Raw genomic sequence first — 14,141 nt, forward strand, 5'->3', positions numbered from 1 at the left:
ATAAAAATACATTATTGAATTTGTTGGGTTTTTTTTGGTAGGGTTGTTCTCTCATCTCTTGTCCTTTTCTTTTTCATTTGTTTTTCATTGCCTTTTTGCTCACTTGATCCCTGCGAGTGCGCTGAAACTGCGACAGCGACCGAATGTCGTACAAGAGTTGACTTTAATAATAATAATAATAAAAAAAAAGTATTATTACAATAACAGCATAACGTATAACGTAACTCAACTATCAAGGAAGATAGAATAGAACAGAAAATACATATTAATTAATTAAACGGCTGCACTCGTAGTTGATTCCAGCCAGCTCCCAGCTCCCAGAACCAAAGTCCGAATCCGAATCCAAATCCAAACCGGAATTAGATTCAGAAGCAGAACCTGAACACGAACCTGTACCTCAAGCAGGGCCGAGCCCGAACTACAATTAGCAGCAGTATCCGGTAAAGGGTTTCTATCCATCTATCCATCTATCCATCCATCCATCCATTCATCCATGCTTCCATCTATCTACCCATCCATCCGTCCATCCATCTGGGCAAGATCATGACCGTCCGCAGGTGGGTAGATTTACGCGGAAGAACACATTTAGTTCGATGAGTGAGGCAAAGACCATAAAGACCAAATACATGACTAGGCACGCGGTGCCCACCTTCTTGTCCAGCTTGAATTTATTCGTGGAGAATGTCAAATAGAGGAGAAACAGTGTGGACAGCAGTGTGATCGCCGAGTACTCCAGTCCGGCCGAGTTGATGGCCACATAGTTCTGGCCCGGCTGTATGGGAAAGAAAACCGCCTTGATCAGCCAAGGCACGCCCAGGCACAGAAGAATGTCGAAGGTGTTGGATCCAATCGAGTTGCAAATACCCATTGATCCGTGCCCTGCAAATCAATTCACTAGCCTCATTAACCGAACAAAAGCATCATTGCATATTGCAAACTGTTGAAAACTCACCACGTTTGGCAACAATCACACTGGAAACGGCCTCTGGTACGCTGGTGCCCGCTGCCAGGAACGTGATCCCCATCACCGAGTCAGGTATCTTAAGTGTGTCGCCTGTGGAAGCAAACGGGAGAGACATTGTTCAGATTCCACCAACAAGCTGTGCCAAAAGGCGTAAGATATCATTGGTGCATTTCGGATAAACTAGAGGTGAGAGTTTGAGGTGGCCCATTGTTTGGGTGCAAATTTTGCAAATTTTCACTGCAATTGTGGCAGTAAATGTAAATGAATTCTGGCAAAATTTACCAATTATGGTGATCATCCACGCCACCACATAGGAGAGGGATCCAATCCATACAATGCACATGATGAAGGTCAGCGGGAAGATTTTGTTGTTCTTGGCCTTTTTGCAGTCGGGAATGGCGACTCGGAAAAGCAGGTGAATGGGCCAAATGATGAGCCAGGTGAACTGAGCAAAGCAGCTCTTGTCCTTCGGGTACGTCAGCAGGGAGTAGCCCTCCTCCTGCTGCTGCTCAGGAGGAGCTACCACTGGCGGCGCTTCGGTTTCGGCATTACTCAGGGGTGCCATGTCAGCAGCTATTACTCCACCGCCACCACCGCCACCGCCGCCACCGGCGGTTGTTGTTGTGCCTGCGCCTGCGCCTGCGCCTGCCGGTGCTGTTGTGATCGTGGTTGTAGTTGTGGTAATGGCTATGGTTGCCGTTGAGCTCTTAGCCTGGTCATTGTTCAAGCCGCCATTCAGCTGGATGCTGGCCATATTCTGGCAGATGCGGTTCTCCACGAGGTCTGCGAGGGGTGCAATCAGAGATGTGAAATCGGATATTAGACATTAGAACAGGTCATTGCCGCCACCCAGGTGTGATGCTGGGATGGACAGGGTGTCAAGTGGGTGCTGGGTAATGTGCTAGAACTATCGTGTACCTGGTTCCTTCTCATTGCTGCTCTTTGTGTGGATGCTGCAGTTGGAGGACCGGCTGCGCGTGCGCGCCTGCTTTACGCCACCTGTGTGTTAGAGGTTTGTACTTGTTTGTATGTATGTATGTAGGTGAGTACTTGTATGTATGTGTGTATGTGTGCATGCATGTCTTTGCTCCTCAAAGAAACGGGACAAATGCAGTGCACTCTTCCAACTTACCCGCCACAACATGTACACTTGTAACAGTGTGAGCATACAGAAGTCTGGATGCAAAATTTGCTGGCTCTAGCTCTTATGGTCTCTGAGTACTAGGCGCGCATAAGGACGGACGGACAGACGGACGGACAGACACACATGGCTCTATCGACTCGGCTATTGATACTGATCAAGAATATATATTCTGTATGGTCTGTAAACATCCGTTATACAATATACCCTATTTACTCTTCGACTACCGGGTATAACAAATATACATTAATTAGTTCATTTCATTTCGGAGGTGATTCAGGTGAAGAGCACTCAAAAAAAAACTATTCGGGCTTACGGAAATACTAACAGCAGATTAACTAAAAGCTTCTGTGGAAAACACACAGAACAAAACTGAATGTAAACCTCAAATTGTAAAGATAAATGGAAACAAAATATTGTTATACCCAATTTGTAGGCTCTTTTCTCAGAAAAACCTTCACTTATTAGGGAAATGCATCACTTAACAATCGGTTTGCTCTCGATGACACGTCGTCACTTACGCTCCTAGGAAATCTCCGTCTCGTCGCTTACACAGCGAAGGCCCTACTGGGTCTACAGGGTAGGACCGTGCCGAGCCCTGATGCAAATGCATAAAGCTATACATGTTTTTAGTGATGTGGGGACTTACACAATAAAGTTAACTATTTCTTGAACGATATTTCCTGTTGAGAATTTCTGAGAAAGTTCCCCTTTGCTGAGCAATTACACTACCCGACACGATTTTCCCTCAAGGAACCAAACCAACTCTTTCTGATAGATTCGATTCGATTAGTTCGATTTTGTCGCGTAGTTTTGTCGTGCGCCTTAGCAGCATCTGACTTTCCTCACTGTAGAGCATCCCTAGTTGCCCCAATACTTATATGTAACAAGGAGCAGCATGCTTGGACGGGATACCCACCTTTGGCACACTTTTGGAACGTTTTGTCAAAATACATGACCGCCAGGTAGACGGCGTAGAGCGATACGAGAATGAGGGCCTCGTACCACTCGACGCGCTCGTCATGCATCACGCAGATGAGGATGGCCACGGTGACGCCATATGCGATGCTGTCTCGTGTCAGCGGCCACCAGTCGAGCGGTATGGTCTGCAAACGAAGGGATCAATGTTAGTGGATGGCCATTTGATTTTTGTTGTTGTTTTTATGCTGTGGCTTCTTGGGAATACTTGCCATGCCGGCGCCAATACCGCAGCAGGCGGCCACGGCCAGGATGTTGAAGACTGCCGATCCAACGATGGTGCCCACCCCGATGTCGCCCTCCGTGATGAAAGTGCCTATCACGTTGACGAACAGCTCGGGGGCGGAAGTGGCCGCAGCCATGAACGTGGCCCCCGCCACATCGTTGGACATGTTGAGTGCTAGACCGAAGTCGATTGGATATTGGAAATCGAGCAGGGCCACTATTGGGAACGGCATCGGCACTCACCTGCACATATTTTCTCAACTGCTGGAACAAAGTACTCATCACACACTACTGCTAAGGCTACAAATAAATATAAACTGGCTATAACATGAAGTACAACAGCACCGGACTGTCTTTGCGCCTCCGAGAACAGGTCTCTGGGGAAGTCATCAATGGCGGGCTGAGTGCAATTTATATCTGCAACGATGCGGGAAGCACGCTTATCCAAATCAATCCATATATAGGTCGAGCTTGCGCATTAGTTAGTCGTTAATTGGTTAATTCGTTAATTGGTTAGTCCATTAGTTAGTTGTTGGCCCTAAACGTAGACTATATTTTCATTGCGTACTTTTGGGTCTGCAGTGGCAAAAGACTAGAAAGAGTTGTTTTATGTGTATGCACACACACACATATCTACATATTCAAAATTACAAACTTGTTTATTGGTATAAATGTTCCTCGGTTACATTTTCCAATTCCTTCTCTTTATTTTATTCTTCCTTCATTATGAATTAATTAACAAGCCATGCAACTATCGCCACTTTGGAAGGGGTCAATGATAAAAAAAAAAACGATCATTTCCTGAAGGGTGTCAAAGGTTTTGAAGGCTGACGAATAGTGTAAAGGGTTGGCGAAGTAGGACTCAGACTCCCTCCCATCCACAATCGTCTGCTGCACAGTCATTGTTAATGTTATTTATGTAAAATATTTTGGGCAGATCGGATTTGTAATTCGTACATTTCATGTTGTTGAGTCGGCGCGCAGCAGCCACAATTCACAGAAAAAAGCACGAAAATAACTTAATAAAGAACAATCAACTGGGGGGGAAGACTCTCCAAAATTCCCGAATGATTCGCTGCCGTTATGCGCTTTTCTTTTTGTGTCAGAGTCAAGCTCCGGTAATGAACTGAACCATCGCTGCTGCAAGAACGACCACAAGACTGGCAGAGCCAGAGCGAGAGTCCCATTCCCATTCCCATTCCCATTCTCAGACCCCGGGCCCCAGCCGAGGAGTCGACAAAACAGAAGCTGAAACCTACACCGACGCAGACACCGACACCGAAACTAACACCGAAACAGAAATATGCAGTAACAGTATGAGATACAGAGACAAAAGCTGGAGCACAAGCTGAAGCTGAAGCCGAAAGCGGAGACGAAACATTAGTCCCGCTTACTTATTATAGCTTTGGGAATGTGTCGATCTCCGATGTAGCCCAGTGTACTTGATCATCGATCAAATGTGCCACAAATGTGTGTACTACTCGTACCCTAATGGTCAGCGGTCAGCGGTCAGCGATTATCGAGAGCGACTAATTAGCAACGGAAGCAATAAATACGCATACGCCTTTGATGTTATCCAATTGAATTGCAAAAAAACAAAGCGAAGCCCGAAGCTGGAGGCGAAACTGAGACCAAGACCAACGGACACAGTGCCAAAGCAGCCCTGATCAGCGCCACCTGGGACAAGCCCCAGAGCACGGAGCCAGAGCCCAGAGCCAATCGGTCTCCAGAACGAGCCCGTACCGAGAACAAGAAGCATAGCCGTCTTGGTCGGATAAATTAAAACAATAAAAGCTGTCCAAAAACAAAACAGAAAAGAGCCAGCGCCAGCAACAGCAACAGCAACAGCAGAAATAATAAAAATCGATGGCGTGGCGGCATATGCACATTCATATGTATATTGGACATTGGTTGATGGAGTCATAGACCTAGGAGACTCTTGATATTGTACATATGTACATATGTGCACATGTGCGTATGTACATACATACATACATATGTATGTATTATGTTTATACATATTCACCAATTAGGAAGCTGGACCCAAGCAATCAGTCAAGCATCTGAAATACAATTGTGTGGCTCATCCAATGAACTGAGCTATTTACGAAAATTCAATTTGGTACGAGCATACGGGCATGATTTCGTTTTAACGCAGTACATATTTACATATGTACATACATATTGCCCATTAATTCACGGTTTATTGAGCTGAAGGTGCCGATCAAAGCCAAACATTACGCTGCACTGACCCCTTCAGGAGAGATCGCGCAAACGATGAATGAGAGCGCACACATCAATGGAATCTTGTATTAGTTTTGGGTTCAAAGCATACCCAAGTGATGCTCGATGGCGATGGCGATGGCATGTTATGTGTAGTATGTGCATATTGACTTATAGGCTCAGTGATCCCTATCTCGGGAGGATGGTAAAATGTTATCCTGCAATAGAATAGGCCTAACAAATTAGATAATTTTTTGGAGACATTCGAGTGTCTTTGCATCCATTATTTTGGATTATTTGAAACCTGTCAATCAATCAATTGCATCAAAATGTATTTGATAATCCAGAAATGTGGGGCTTAAGTTCTATAAAACTATAGCTAGGCTAAGAATTCTTAAGTTAAGCTTGCATACTTATCGCCTTTTAAGCGGAAGAAAAAGAAGTTGCCTGTTGTTGCTCATTATCTCTATCAAGGTACACTTAAGATCCAGAGGTCAGGCTTTCAAGGAATAATCTGTAATTAGCACTCACAATGTTTAACGTTAAATTGGAATAGAAAGTTAGCAACAACTTTGGACGGGACTACTTGCTATTGGCTTTGGTTTTTGCAACTCCAATTGGCTCTTCATACTTTGACATAACCGAGAAAGGGGCCAGGCTAGGCAGAGGGGAAAAGGCAGAGGGCGAGGGCGAGAGGACACAAGGAAACAAAGCCGTAGTCGGAGTCTCGGGTCAATTGAGACAAATGCATTTTGTAACCATCAACCCGCATAATGCAATAATACTTAATAAACATTTACAGTTCTTGCAACTAATATGATTATGGGTACTGGGACAGAGACAGAAACAGAGACAGGGACAGGGTGAGGCAGAGGGAGAGGCAGAAAGGGACAGGGTGTCGGGTGGAGCTGTGTTAATGATTACACTATGCGACAAAGCCGAATTCGTAATTGAGCGCCAAACCGACTTTTTGTCGGCTAGAGATTGGGCTCTAAAATATTTGAATGATTCAATTAATAATAATTATTAAATATTTAAATATGCTGGATCTTTTTCAATCAGGGCTTTTTCGGCTGTTGCATAGTGTAATCAATTTATCGTGGATAACAATCAGCAAAAAATTCAATCACAGTAAATTAAGTTAACTTCAATTGAATAAGAGACGCACAAATAATATCAACTGTATCGAATGCATGGAAAGTGAGTTTTTTGACCACAGAGCTAAGCTTTTAAAGCATAAAAGCATAGCGCGTAAAAAGCGTCTCACACGTCCCTCCTCGTTTTAATTAATTGTGTTTGCATGGAATAGACGAGAAAGAACTTTGTATGTTGAAGCGAGTGGGCCAGATTCGGAAATTGGATAGATATACAATACATATATGAATAGTATCTAAATTACGGCCGATGTCTCGCTTTCTGGTATCTTCAAAATTGTGGATGCCACATATTTTATTTATTTGTGGAGAGGAAACTAGCCATACAATGTGACAAAAATATGATATGCGCTGTGGTAATATTCAAATTAGAATCCTTATCTCGTAAGGATACAAAAATATTTGAATTTGAAAAGAACAGATTGATTTATTTATTCTTTCATGATCTAGGAAAGGAAGAACATTTTTTGAATCGCTACAATAGTCCTGAGGGTACCATAAGAGAAAGCTACACTAAAAGCCCTTTGCTAAGATTCTGCAATAATTTTGCCACATTGCATGGCTAGTTTCAACAGCATAGTCGCACATAATATAACGGTAAATAGATTAAGAAGTGGATTAAAGACTACAATTTTCACCTCATTTTGCATTTCTTTTACTCTGCTGGTCCGAATTTTACAGGGATCGTATGGGGATAGCAAAAATTGGAAGATGCTAAACCATTACATAATTGCAGCATGTAAGTATGTACATATGTATGTACATATGCACATGTGTACATAGTACAAATGTATTTCTAACGAGGATTGCATTCTGTGTACAAGTATGAATACATAAATTCATATTCGTTCAACCATTCTCATACCTCTTTTGCACGTTTCCGTGCAAAAAAAAATAATTACCCAAAAAAAATATACTTTGATTTTTCAGAATTTCCTGCAGGTACAGGTTCGAGGAAAATAAAAAAAGGTAATTAATAGATCGCCAGTAGGACGGACAGGCTAACAGATCTATGTTAAATATAATTCGACTGCACAAATGCGTATTACGTATACGCCACATCGCCACAATTGTTTTATAGAAAAATATCACCACTTCTCGCTTCCCACACAGAGGCAGTGACCAAGTTGTGTGTCTTATTTGAATCGCATGTGAATGCACATATGTAAGTTCATTTCAGTACATAAGTAAGAAAGAATCAACGCGGCGACAATGCCTTTTAATATGACTTTTGTGTACCGTTTAAGAAAACATTCAGTGCGAGCTCGGCACAACTCAACTAAACCGAACCACACAAGTATCTGGATGTATGTATGCATGTACATATTTATGTATGTACATATGTATGTACATATGCATATCAGTGTTTCGGTTTTTGTGTGACTGAGTCCCATTTTTGGAAGAAAGTCTTACTTGATACTATCCCTGTGTCTGGCGGCAGGCTTTCGCTTACCTGCACGAAACCAATGTACCGAGCAGAAATGTAAGGGAAAGCTTGTGATCCAATCATGCTGATCATGATGTATTGCGAAAAAGGTCACAAATTTAATTTGTTTATTTTCACTTGAATTCTGATTAATTCTGATTTTCATCTGCCGCACAAATTAGATCGTTTTTTGACCGACCATTTGCTTTGGTTTTACGCTTCAATGCTAGCCCACAAAGAGGCATTCGATTGAGGTTGCCCTATTCGATTACAACTTTTATACCCGGTACTAGAAGAGTAAATTTGGAGGGAAAATTGGATGTATGTACATATGTAACGCACATAAGGAAACGCTTCAGACCCCATAAAGTATATGTATTCTTGATCAGCATCAATAGCCTCGTCGATAGTGCCATATCTGTCTGTCCGTCCGTCCTTATGAGCGCCTAGTACTCAGAGACCATAAGAGATAGGGCAACCACGTTTTGCATCCAGACTTCTGAATGCTCACACTGTTACAAGTGTTACGAAGGGTAAAAATCTTCCACAGCCACAATTTTGAAGATAAAAGAAAACTAAAAACGCCATTCCGTAGGGAAGGACTTCATATATCTATCAGATCACTGAATAGGGATCGGATTGGATCAATATTATAGACAGATATTAATTTGCAGTGGCTAAGCCCACCCCGTCACCCCACCACCCCACCCCACCCAGCAGTTTTTTTTTTTTTTGCACTTTCTCTCCTCCACACTCTGCTTCGTGTAGTGTGCGGCTCAAAGGGAAGGGGGGCGAGCTAAAAAGCGTGTTGGCGTGAGAAGTGGTGTAGATGTACATAGATGACAGCTGTAGAAAAAATGTAAAATGTAAAATTTGAAAAAAAACCGTTAAGGAACAGATGTTCTACTGAGTACCGGGTATACAAGTTGTGACGCGTAAGAAGCGTCTCACACGTCCCTTCTCGTTTTTTTATTCTTTTCTTGTATGATTCGCTTTGGTATGCAATTTAGCTTTGTAGTGGAGCTGACTCTACGGGTTTAGTTACCCCTTAACCAATTTATGGCAAGGCTAGGCACGGCCCTATCTATTGAGCATTGGAAAAGGCTCCACATTTGTATTACAGAGATTCTTACCAATTCCAATGAATTGCAATATTCCGTTTTGCGTGCTGTCTTCTCACACAAACGCAAAAACGGCGCGTGAATGTATGCGGGCCGATCCATGATTTATGGCAATCATTCTACTACCTTATACCGGTGCTCAGTGGTTTTTGTATAAAAGTGTTAGCATGCTTTCGGATACCTTCTTCTTTAATGTTACACTTTTATCTAGACAAAAAATATGAATACAAAATTAATACAGTCCGTTTTTAAATCAATTCCCTTGTGATCTGTGAATTTATTTTACGTGTGTTTTAAGCTTGAAAATAACCTCCTTTATTGAGTTGCCACACAATTACATTTTCCTTAGGAATTTCTCTCCTACCGTCCATTAAACGAAACGAGTAGTTTCGTTTGTGAGACGATTCTTACGCGTCACGTTACATCTGTACCATAGTGGTTTTTTTCGAATTGAACATTTTACATTTGTTCTACATATGTCATCACATCTACATGTATATCACTTCCCAAGCCCACACGCCCTTTTGTCTTGACACCCTCCCCCAGTGACGCACACTGCATGCTGCAGAGGGTGCGAGCGCGAAAGAATAAGCAACAAAAAAGAAGAATAAGCACATCTGCTGGACAGGATGCGGGTAGCACTGCAAATTAATTTCTTCATTCTGAAAATAGTGATTCAATCTAATCCCAATCTAATCTTCAGTGATCTGATAGATATGTATAGTCATTCCCTATGGAATTGCTTCTTTAGTTTTCTCTTATCTTCAACTGATGCAACTGATTTTCGCCCTTTAGCATATACATACATATGTATTTATGTACATGTACTTACATATATTCTTTACATTCTGTTACATACATACTATGTACATCCACTTTTGCGCACAAATACAATATACCCTCTGTACTCTTCGAATACCGGGTATAAAAACAGAACAAGGCAGGGCACATTTCGGTTTTTTAAGTTTTTGTTGTTGATGTCGCTGTGGCTGTTCATAGTAAATGTCATTAAGATTCACTTAATGAGCCAATTTAGACAATTGATCCATATGCCTTAGTATACGCGACCAGCGACATTTGTGCATACATCTAAATACATACATATACATATGCAGACACACTCACACAAAGATATCCCCGCGAACACACAAGCACACACACACACACCCCTGCAAACCATCGTGCACAGATGTACATACGTAAACATATACACACAAACATGTCCATGAGCGTGTGTGTTCGAGTGGGATCATTTCAAAGAGGTCCGCGAAGTGTGCAGAAAAAGCCGAAGGTGACGACGGTGATAGCTTAGCTAGATCTTTGGCGTCCAGTGCAAGTTCGTATGTACATACATACATGAATTTGCGTGCATGCATTCATATGTACATATGTATGTTTATTTACATGTACATATGCACATGTGTATCAATTTGCATCTGACGTCACTAATTCAGTCACACACACACAGAGAGAGACACAGACCCAACGATAGGGACACGCACACTTAATTGCACTGCATTAAAATTATTCCATCTGAACTGAGCTTAATTGATTTTTTCATATGCATTTTCTTTCTTAGCCACTGCTGGTGCCCCCGAACACAAAAAAACATTTAAACAGAAAGAAAAAAATTAAGACTTTTCCATTTGCAAATTCGGCGATAAATGATTTAAGGATGACTTCTTTAGTCACTATAGTTTAACAGTTAAGCCGTCGCAATAAAGCTCAATCAGTTTGATAATTATTTGAGGACGCTCTGCCGCTGGCTCCTCTGATTACAGGCTTAGTCTAGTAAGGCTTATAAAGCTGGCTAATTAGTATGTACCCGTACTGCTGCTAAGACCCCAATAGTCTTCCATTGCTGCACGGTGTTGTAGTGGTGATGGACACTCGTAAACTGCGATGCGCCGTTATGTGAAGCGCAATCTCAATCTCAATCTCTGTCACTTCCCACTTCACTGGTGTTGATTTTCTCTTTTCGTTTCGTTTCGTATCGTTTCGTTCCTTCTCTTTTCGTTGCTTTCCTTCACTTCCCTTTCTTTCCTTTCCTTTGTTTTCCTTTTGTTTTCTTTACATAGTCGGATTCCGCCTTGTGCCTTTTGCCTATGGCACACACTCAACTCGGCCTAGCGACGAGCGACAAACAGTGCGAGCGAGATCTATGTACATATGTATGTATGTATGTACATACTATGTATGTATGCAAGTATCTAAATTGTTGTTGATGATCCAAAAGCACTAATCCACGTCACAGTCACAACTCTGGAAGATTTCTAGATCGGACGATCTATGGGGGGCAATGTCGATGAAAACAACAATTTGATTCGAAATTGCAAAATGCAAAGCAGCGATGACCACAAAAGCGAGAAAGTCAGGAAAATCAATGACAACGGCCCCAAGTCCTTGCAAGCCGCCATCAATGTTGCCAATTAGCATCCATTTCTGAGCAGTCTCAAATCTAATTGAAAGGAACGTGTGCATGTGCATCCATGCGATCTTGGTGGATCTTAATTATCTTGTTTCGATGTAATCTGAATTTTATTTGGTAAAAATAGTTTCATGAATATCGATGAAAAATTCCATTAAAAAAAAAAGAGATCTGTTAACAGAAGTTTGGTTAACTCAACACAACACTTAAGTTTCAGAAAAGTGCATATTTTTCAATCATGCATTTCAAATCTCAATTTCAGGGAAAATATCTGCCAGTGTAGCCTACAGGCAGGCTTACGCTCTGCCATACACTTGGGTTAGCCGTACGGCTCGTGACTGTGAGCAGAGCACAGACGATCTGCTTCGGTTTGGTAATCGCTGCTTTAAAGGCAAATGGCAAAAGGCAAAGGCAAAAAAAAAACAAAGTAATGGAAACAAAATTTAGAAATAAAGCAGAAGTAAAGCTTGCCTTCTCTCTTTGATCTTTCTGTTTCGCGTTTTATTGCTCTTGACACTCTCACTTGTTAGCGCACAACAACAAAAATATGAAAATTGCGGATCTCCAATCACAGATTCCGTTTCGAAGCTTCTCGTTTCGTTTTGATTCTCTGCGTTCCGTTCCTCGTTTCCGTAATTGCCGAGCACTCGCGTGTTGATACTCGTTAGCTTTAATCTCGGACTCGTTCTTATGCGCTTTGAGAGCGGCCAACATCCACAAATATCAACTTATTTAGTGTCAAAATTGACTCTGCCTCAGTTTGTTTCTGTTCTTTTCGCAGTTTTATTGTAATCTGAATCTGGCTTGGCTTATATTATTGTGTGTATTGTCTTGATGCCGCCGACGTTGACGTTAAACTGATTTTGAATCGGTGTTTGGAGAGCTTTAGTCCAAGCCGAGCGTACTTTTTTCGCCAAGCCTATTTTTTTTTTTTTTAAAGCAATCGTTGTGTAGTCTGAATGTATGTATGTACATATGTACGTAGGTATATAAACACACATGGAGGTACATATGCATGTGTGTATGTACATGTGTATGTATGTACAGATGTTAGAGGCAAATTTGTAAAGGCATGGGTTTAACTTATTTTAGACTAACACAAACATTCATTCAAGAAGAGATTGCATGGTATTCTGATGTGATGTGTGTATGGCTATGTGTGTGTATCTGTGGGGGCGGGATTCTCCAGTGCATTGTTCGCGAGCTATTTATTTGTTGTCAGAGTGGGTATGTACATACATATGTACATATGTATATACATACATATGTATGTATGTATTTACGTTCAGCTCTTTTGTGGAATCCAATAGCCAAAGGTCGAGTCATGCTAGAGTGGTCAACTAATTGGAGTTATGCGCCAACTCGTGCCATCGCTTAGCACTGTCCACTTCGCATCGGTTGACAACTTTTTCCGGGACTATTCAAATAAAAATTGCTCATCGCCACATCATATGTTACCATGCCACCTTATCAGGACTGTCGGATGTGAGAAGGGCTTTCCAAACAGATTTCTAATCGCACTTTTCTTATTTTTCTTTCAAAATCTGTTGCAATGTCTGTGTTTACTGTTGCGCCGAGATACATATGAAAAAACCCACGCGCAGCCAGGGCGAGCGTGCTAGGGATGTTGGCGGACGCCTCTAACTAAGCAGCCACTAATTGAACAAAAGCGTTATTAATTAAGCCTCAATCTATTAAAATAGACAGTAGATCAGACGATTGTCAAGCACTCTAAGGTTACAAACGTACACAAAAGGCAGTGCTTCTCAAAAATGTAAGACACATTTGCTGAGCAAGTATACAAAATAACTGCAATATGTGCACATTTACATACATATGTATTTATATACATATGTATGTGTACATATGTATGAACACATTGCATTCTGGCAATAAGAAAGAACACGACGTGTGGGGACGCAGCTGTGGGCGGCCGTGCCTCCAGATCGAGAATGCTAAATAAAATATACTTACAATGCTGTGATTTCTACTCAACTAAAATTTCGCTGGTAAGGGGTTCTTTTTATTGTGGAGCAGTCTAACAGCGTTATCATAATAACAGCAACAAAACCCTTTTAATGTCTTTTTTATTTGTAGCATTCAAAATTGAATACTTATCCAGTCGTTTTGATATTGGAAATGTTTATTTCGGTCGATATCCGCGCTGCAAATACCGATTCAAAATAATGTTACCAAACCGCTGTTTTTTTTATTTGAAAAGTGTTAAGCATGAGGAAGAAACATAATTCTAGTGTCGTGCTAAGTAAAAAACGAGAAGGGACGTGTGAGACGCTTCTTATTCGTCACAACTTTTATACCCGGCACTCAGTACTACATCTGCACCTTAGCGGTTATTTTTTTTTCATCTGTCATCTACATCAACACTGCTCACGCCAACAAGCTCCTTTAGCTCGCCACCCTCCCCTAGAGCCACACGCTGCAGAGTCGCGGCAGAGACGCGGCAGAGGCAGAGGCAGAGAC

General features: G+C 41.8%; 1 protein-coding gene across 4 annotated transcripts; it reads right to left on the bottom strand.

Moving 5' to 3' along the window:
• Nucleotides 1-144: 144 nt before the first annotated feature.
• LOC117903605 (sodium/potassium/calcium exchanger 3) lies at nucleotides 145-11,278 on the bottom strand. Of its 4 annotated transcripts, none has more exons than XM_034815856.1 (8): nucleotides 11,058-11,277; nucleotides 3,552-3,725; nucleotides 3,296-3,483; nucleotides 3,025-3,211; nucleotides 1,883-1,963; nucleotides 1,247-1,747; nucleotides 953-1,054; nucleotides 145-879 (listed from the first exon to the last, which is right to left on the bottom strand). In XM_034815856.1, exons 1-8 carry the CDS (start codon nucleotides 11,089-11,091, stop codon nucleotides 542-544), a joined length of 1,605 nt encoding a protein of 534 aa, XP_034671747.1. In that variant the 5' UTR covers nucleotides 11,092-11,277; the 3' UTR covers nucleotides 145-541. The 4 variants fall into 4 exon arrangements, with proteins under 4 accessions (XP_034671747.1, XP_034671748.1, XP_034671749.1 ...); XM_034815857.1 differs by lacking the exon at nucleotides 11,058-11,277 and adding an exon at nucleotides 4,266-4,433; XM_034815858.1 differs by lacking the exon at nucleotides 1,883-1,963 and having other exon boundaries at nucleotides 11,058-11,278.
• Between the last annotated feature and the right edge of the window lie 2,863 nt (nucleotides 11,279-14,141).

Source organism: Drosophila subobscura, chromosome A (genome assembly GCF_008121235.1).
Source record: "Drosophila subobscura isolate 14011-0131.10 chromosome A, UCBerk_Dsub_1.0, whole genome shotgun sequence".
In the NCBI taxonomy this organism is placed as follows: domain Eukaryota; kingdom Metazoa; phylum Arthropoda; class Insecta; order Diptera; family Drosophilidae; genus Drosophila; species Drosophila subobscura.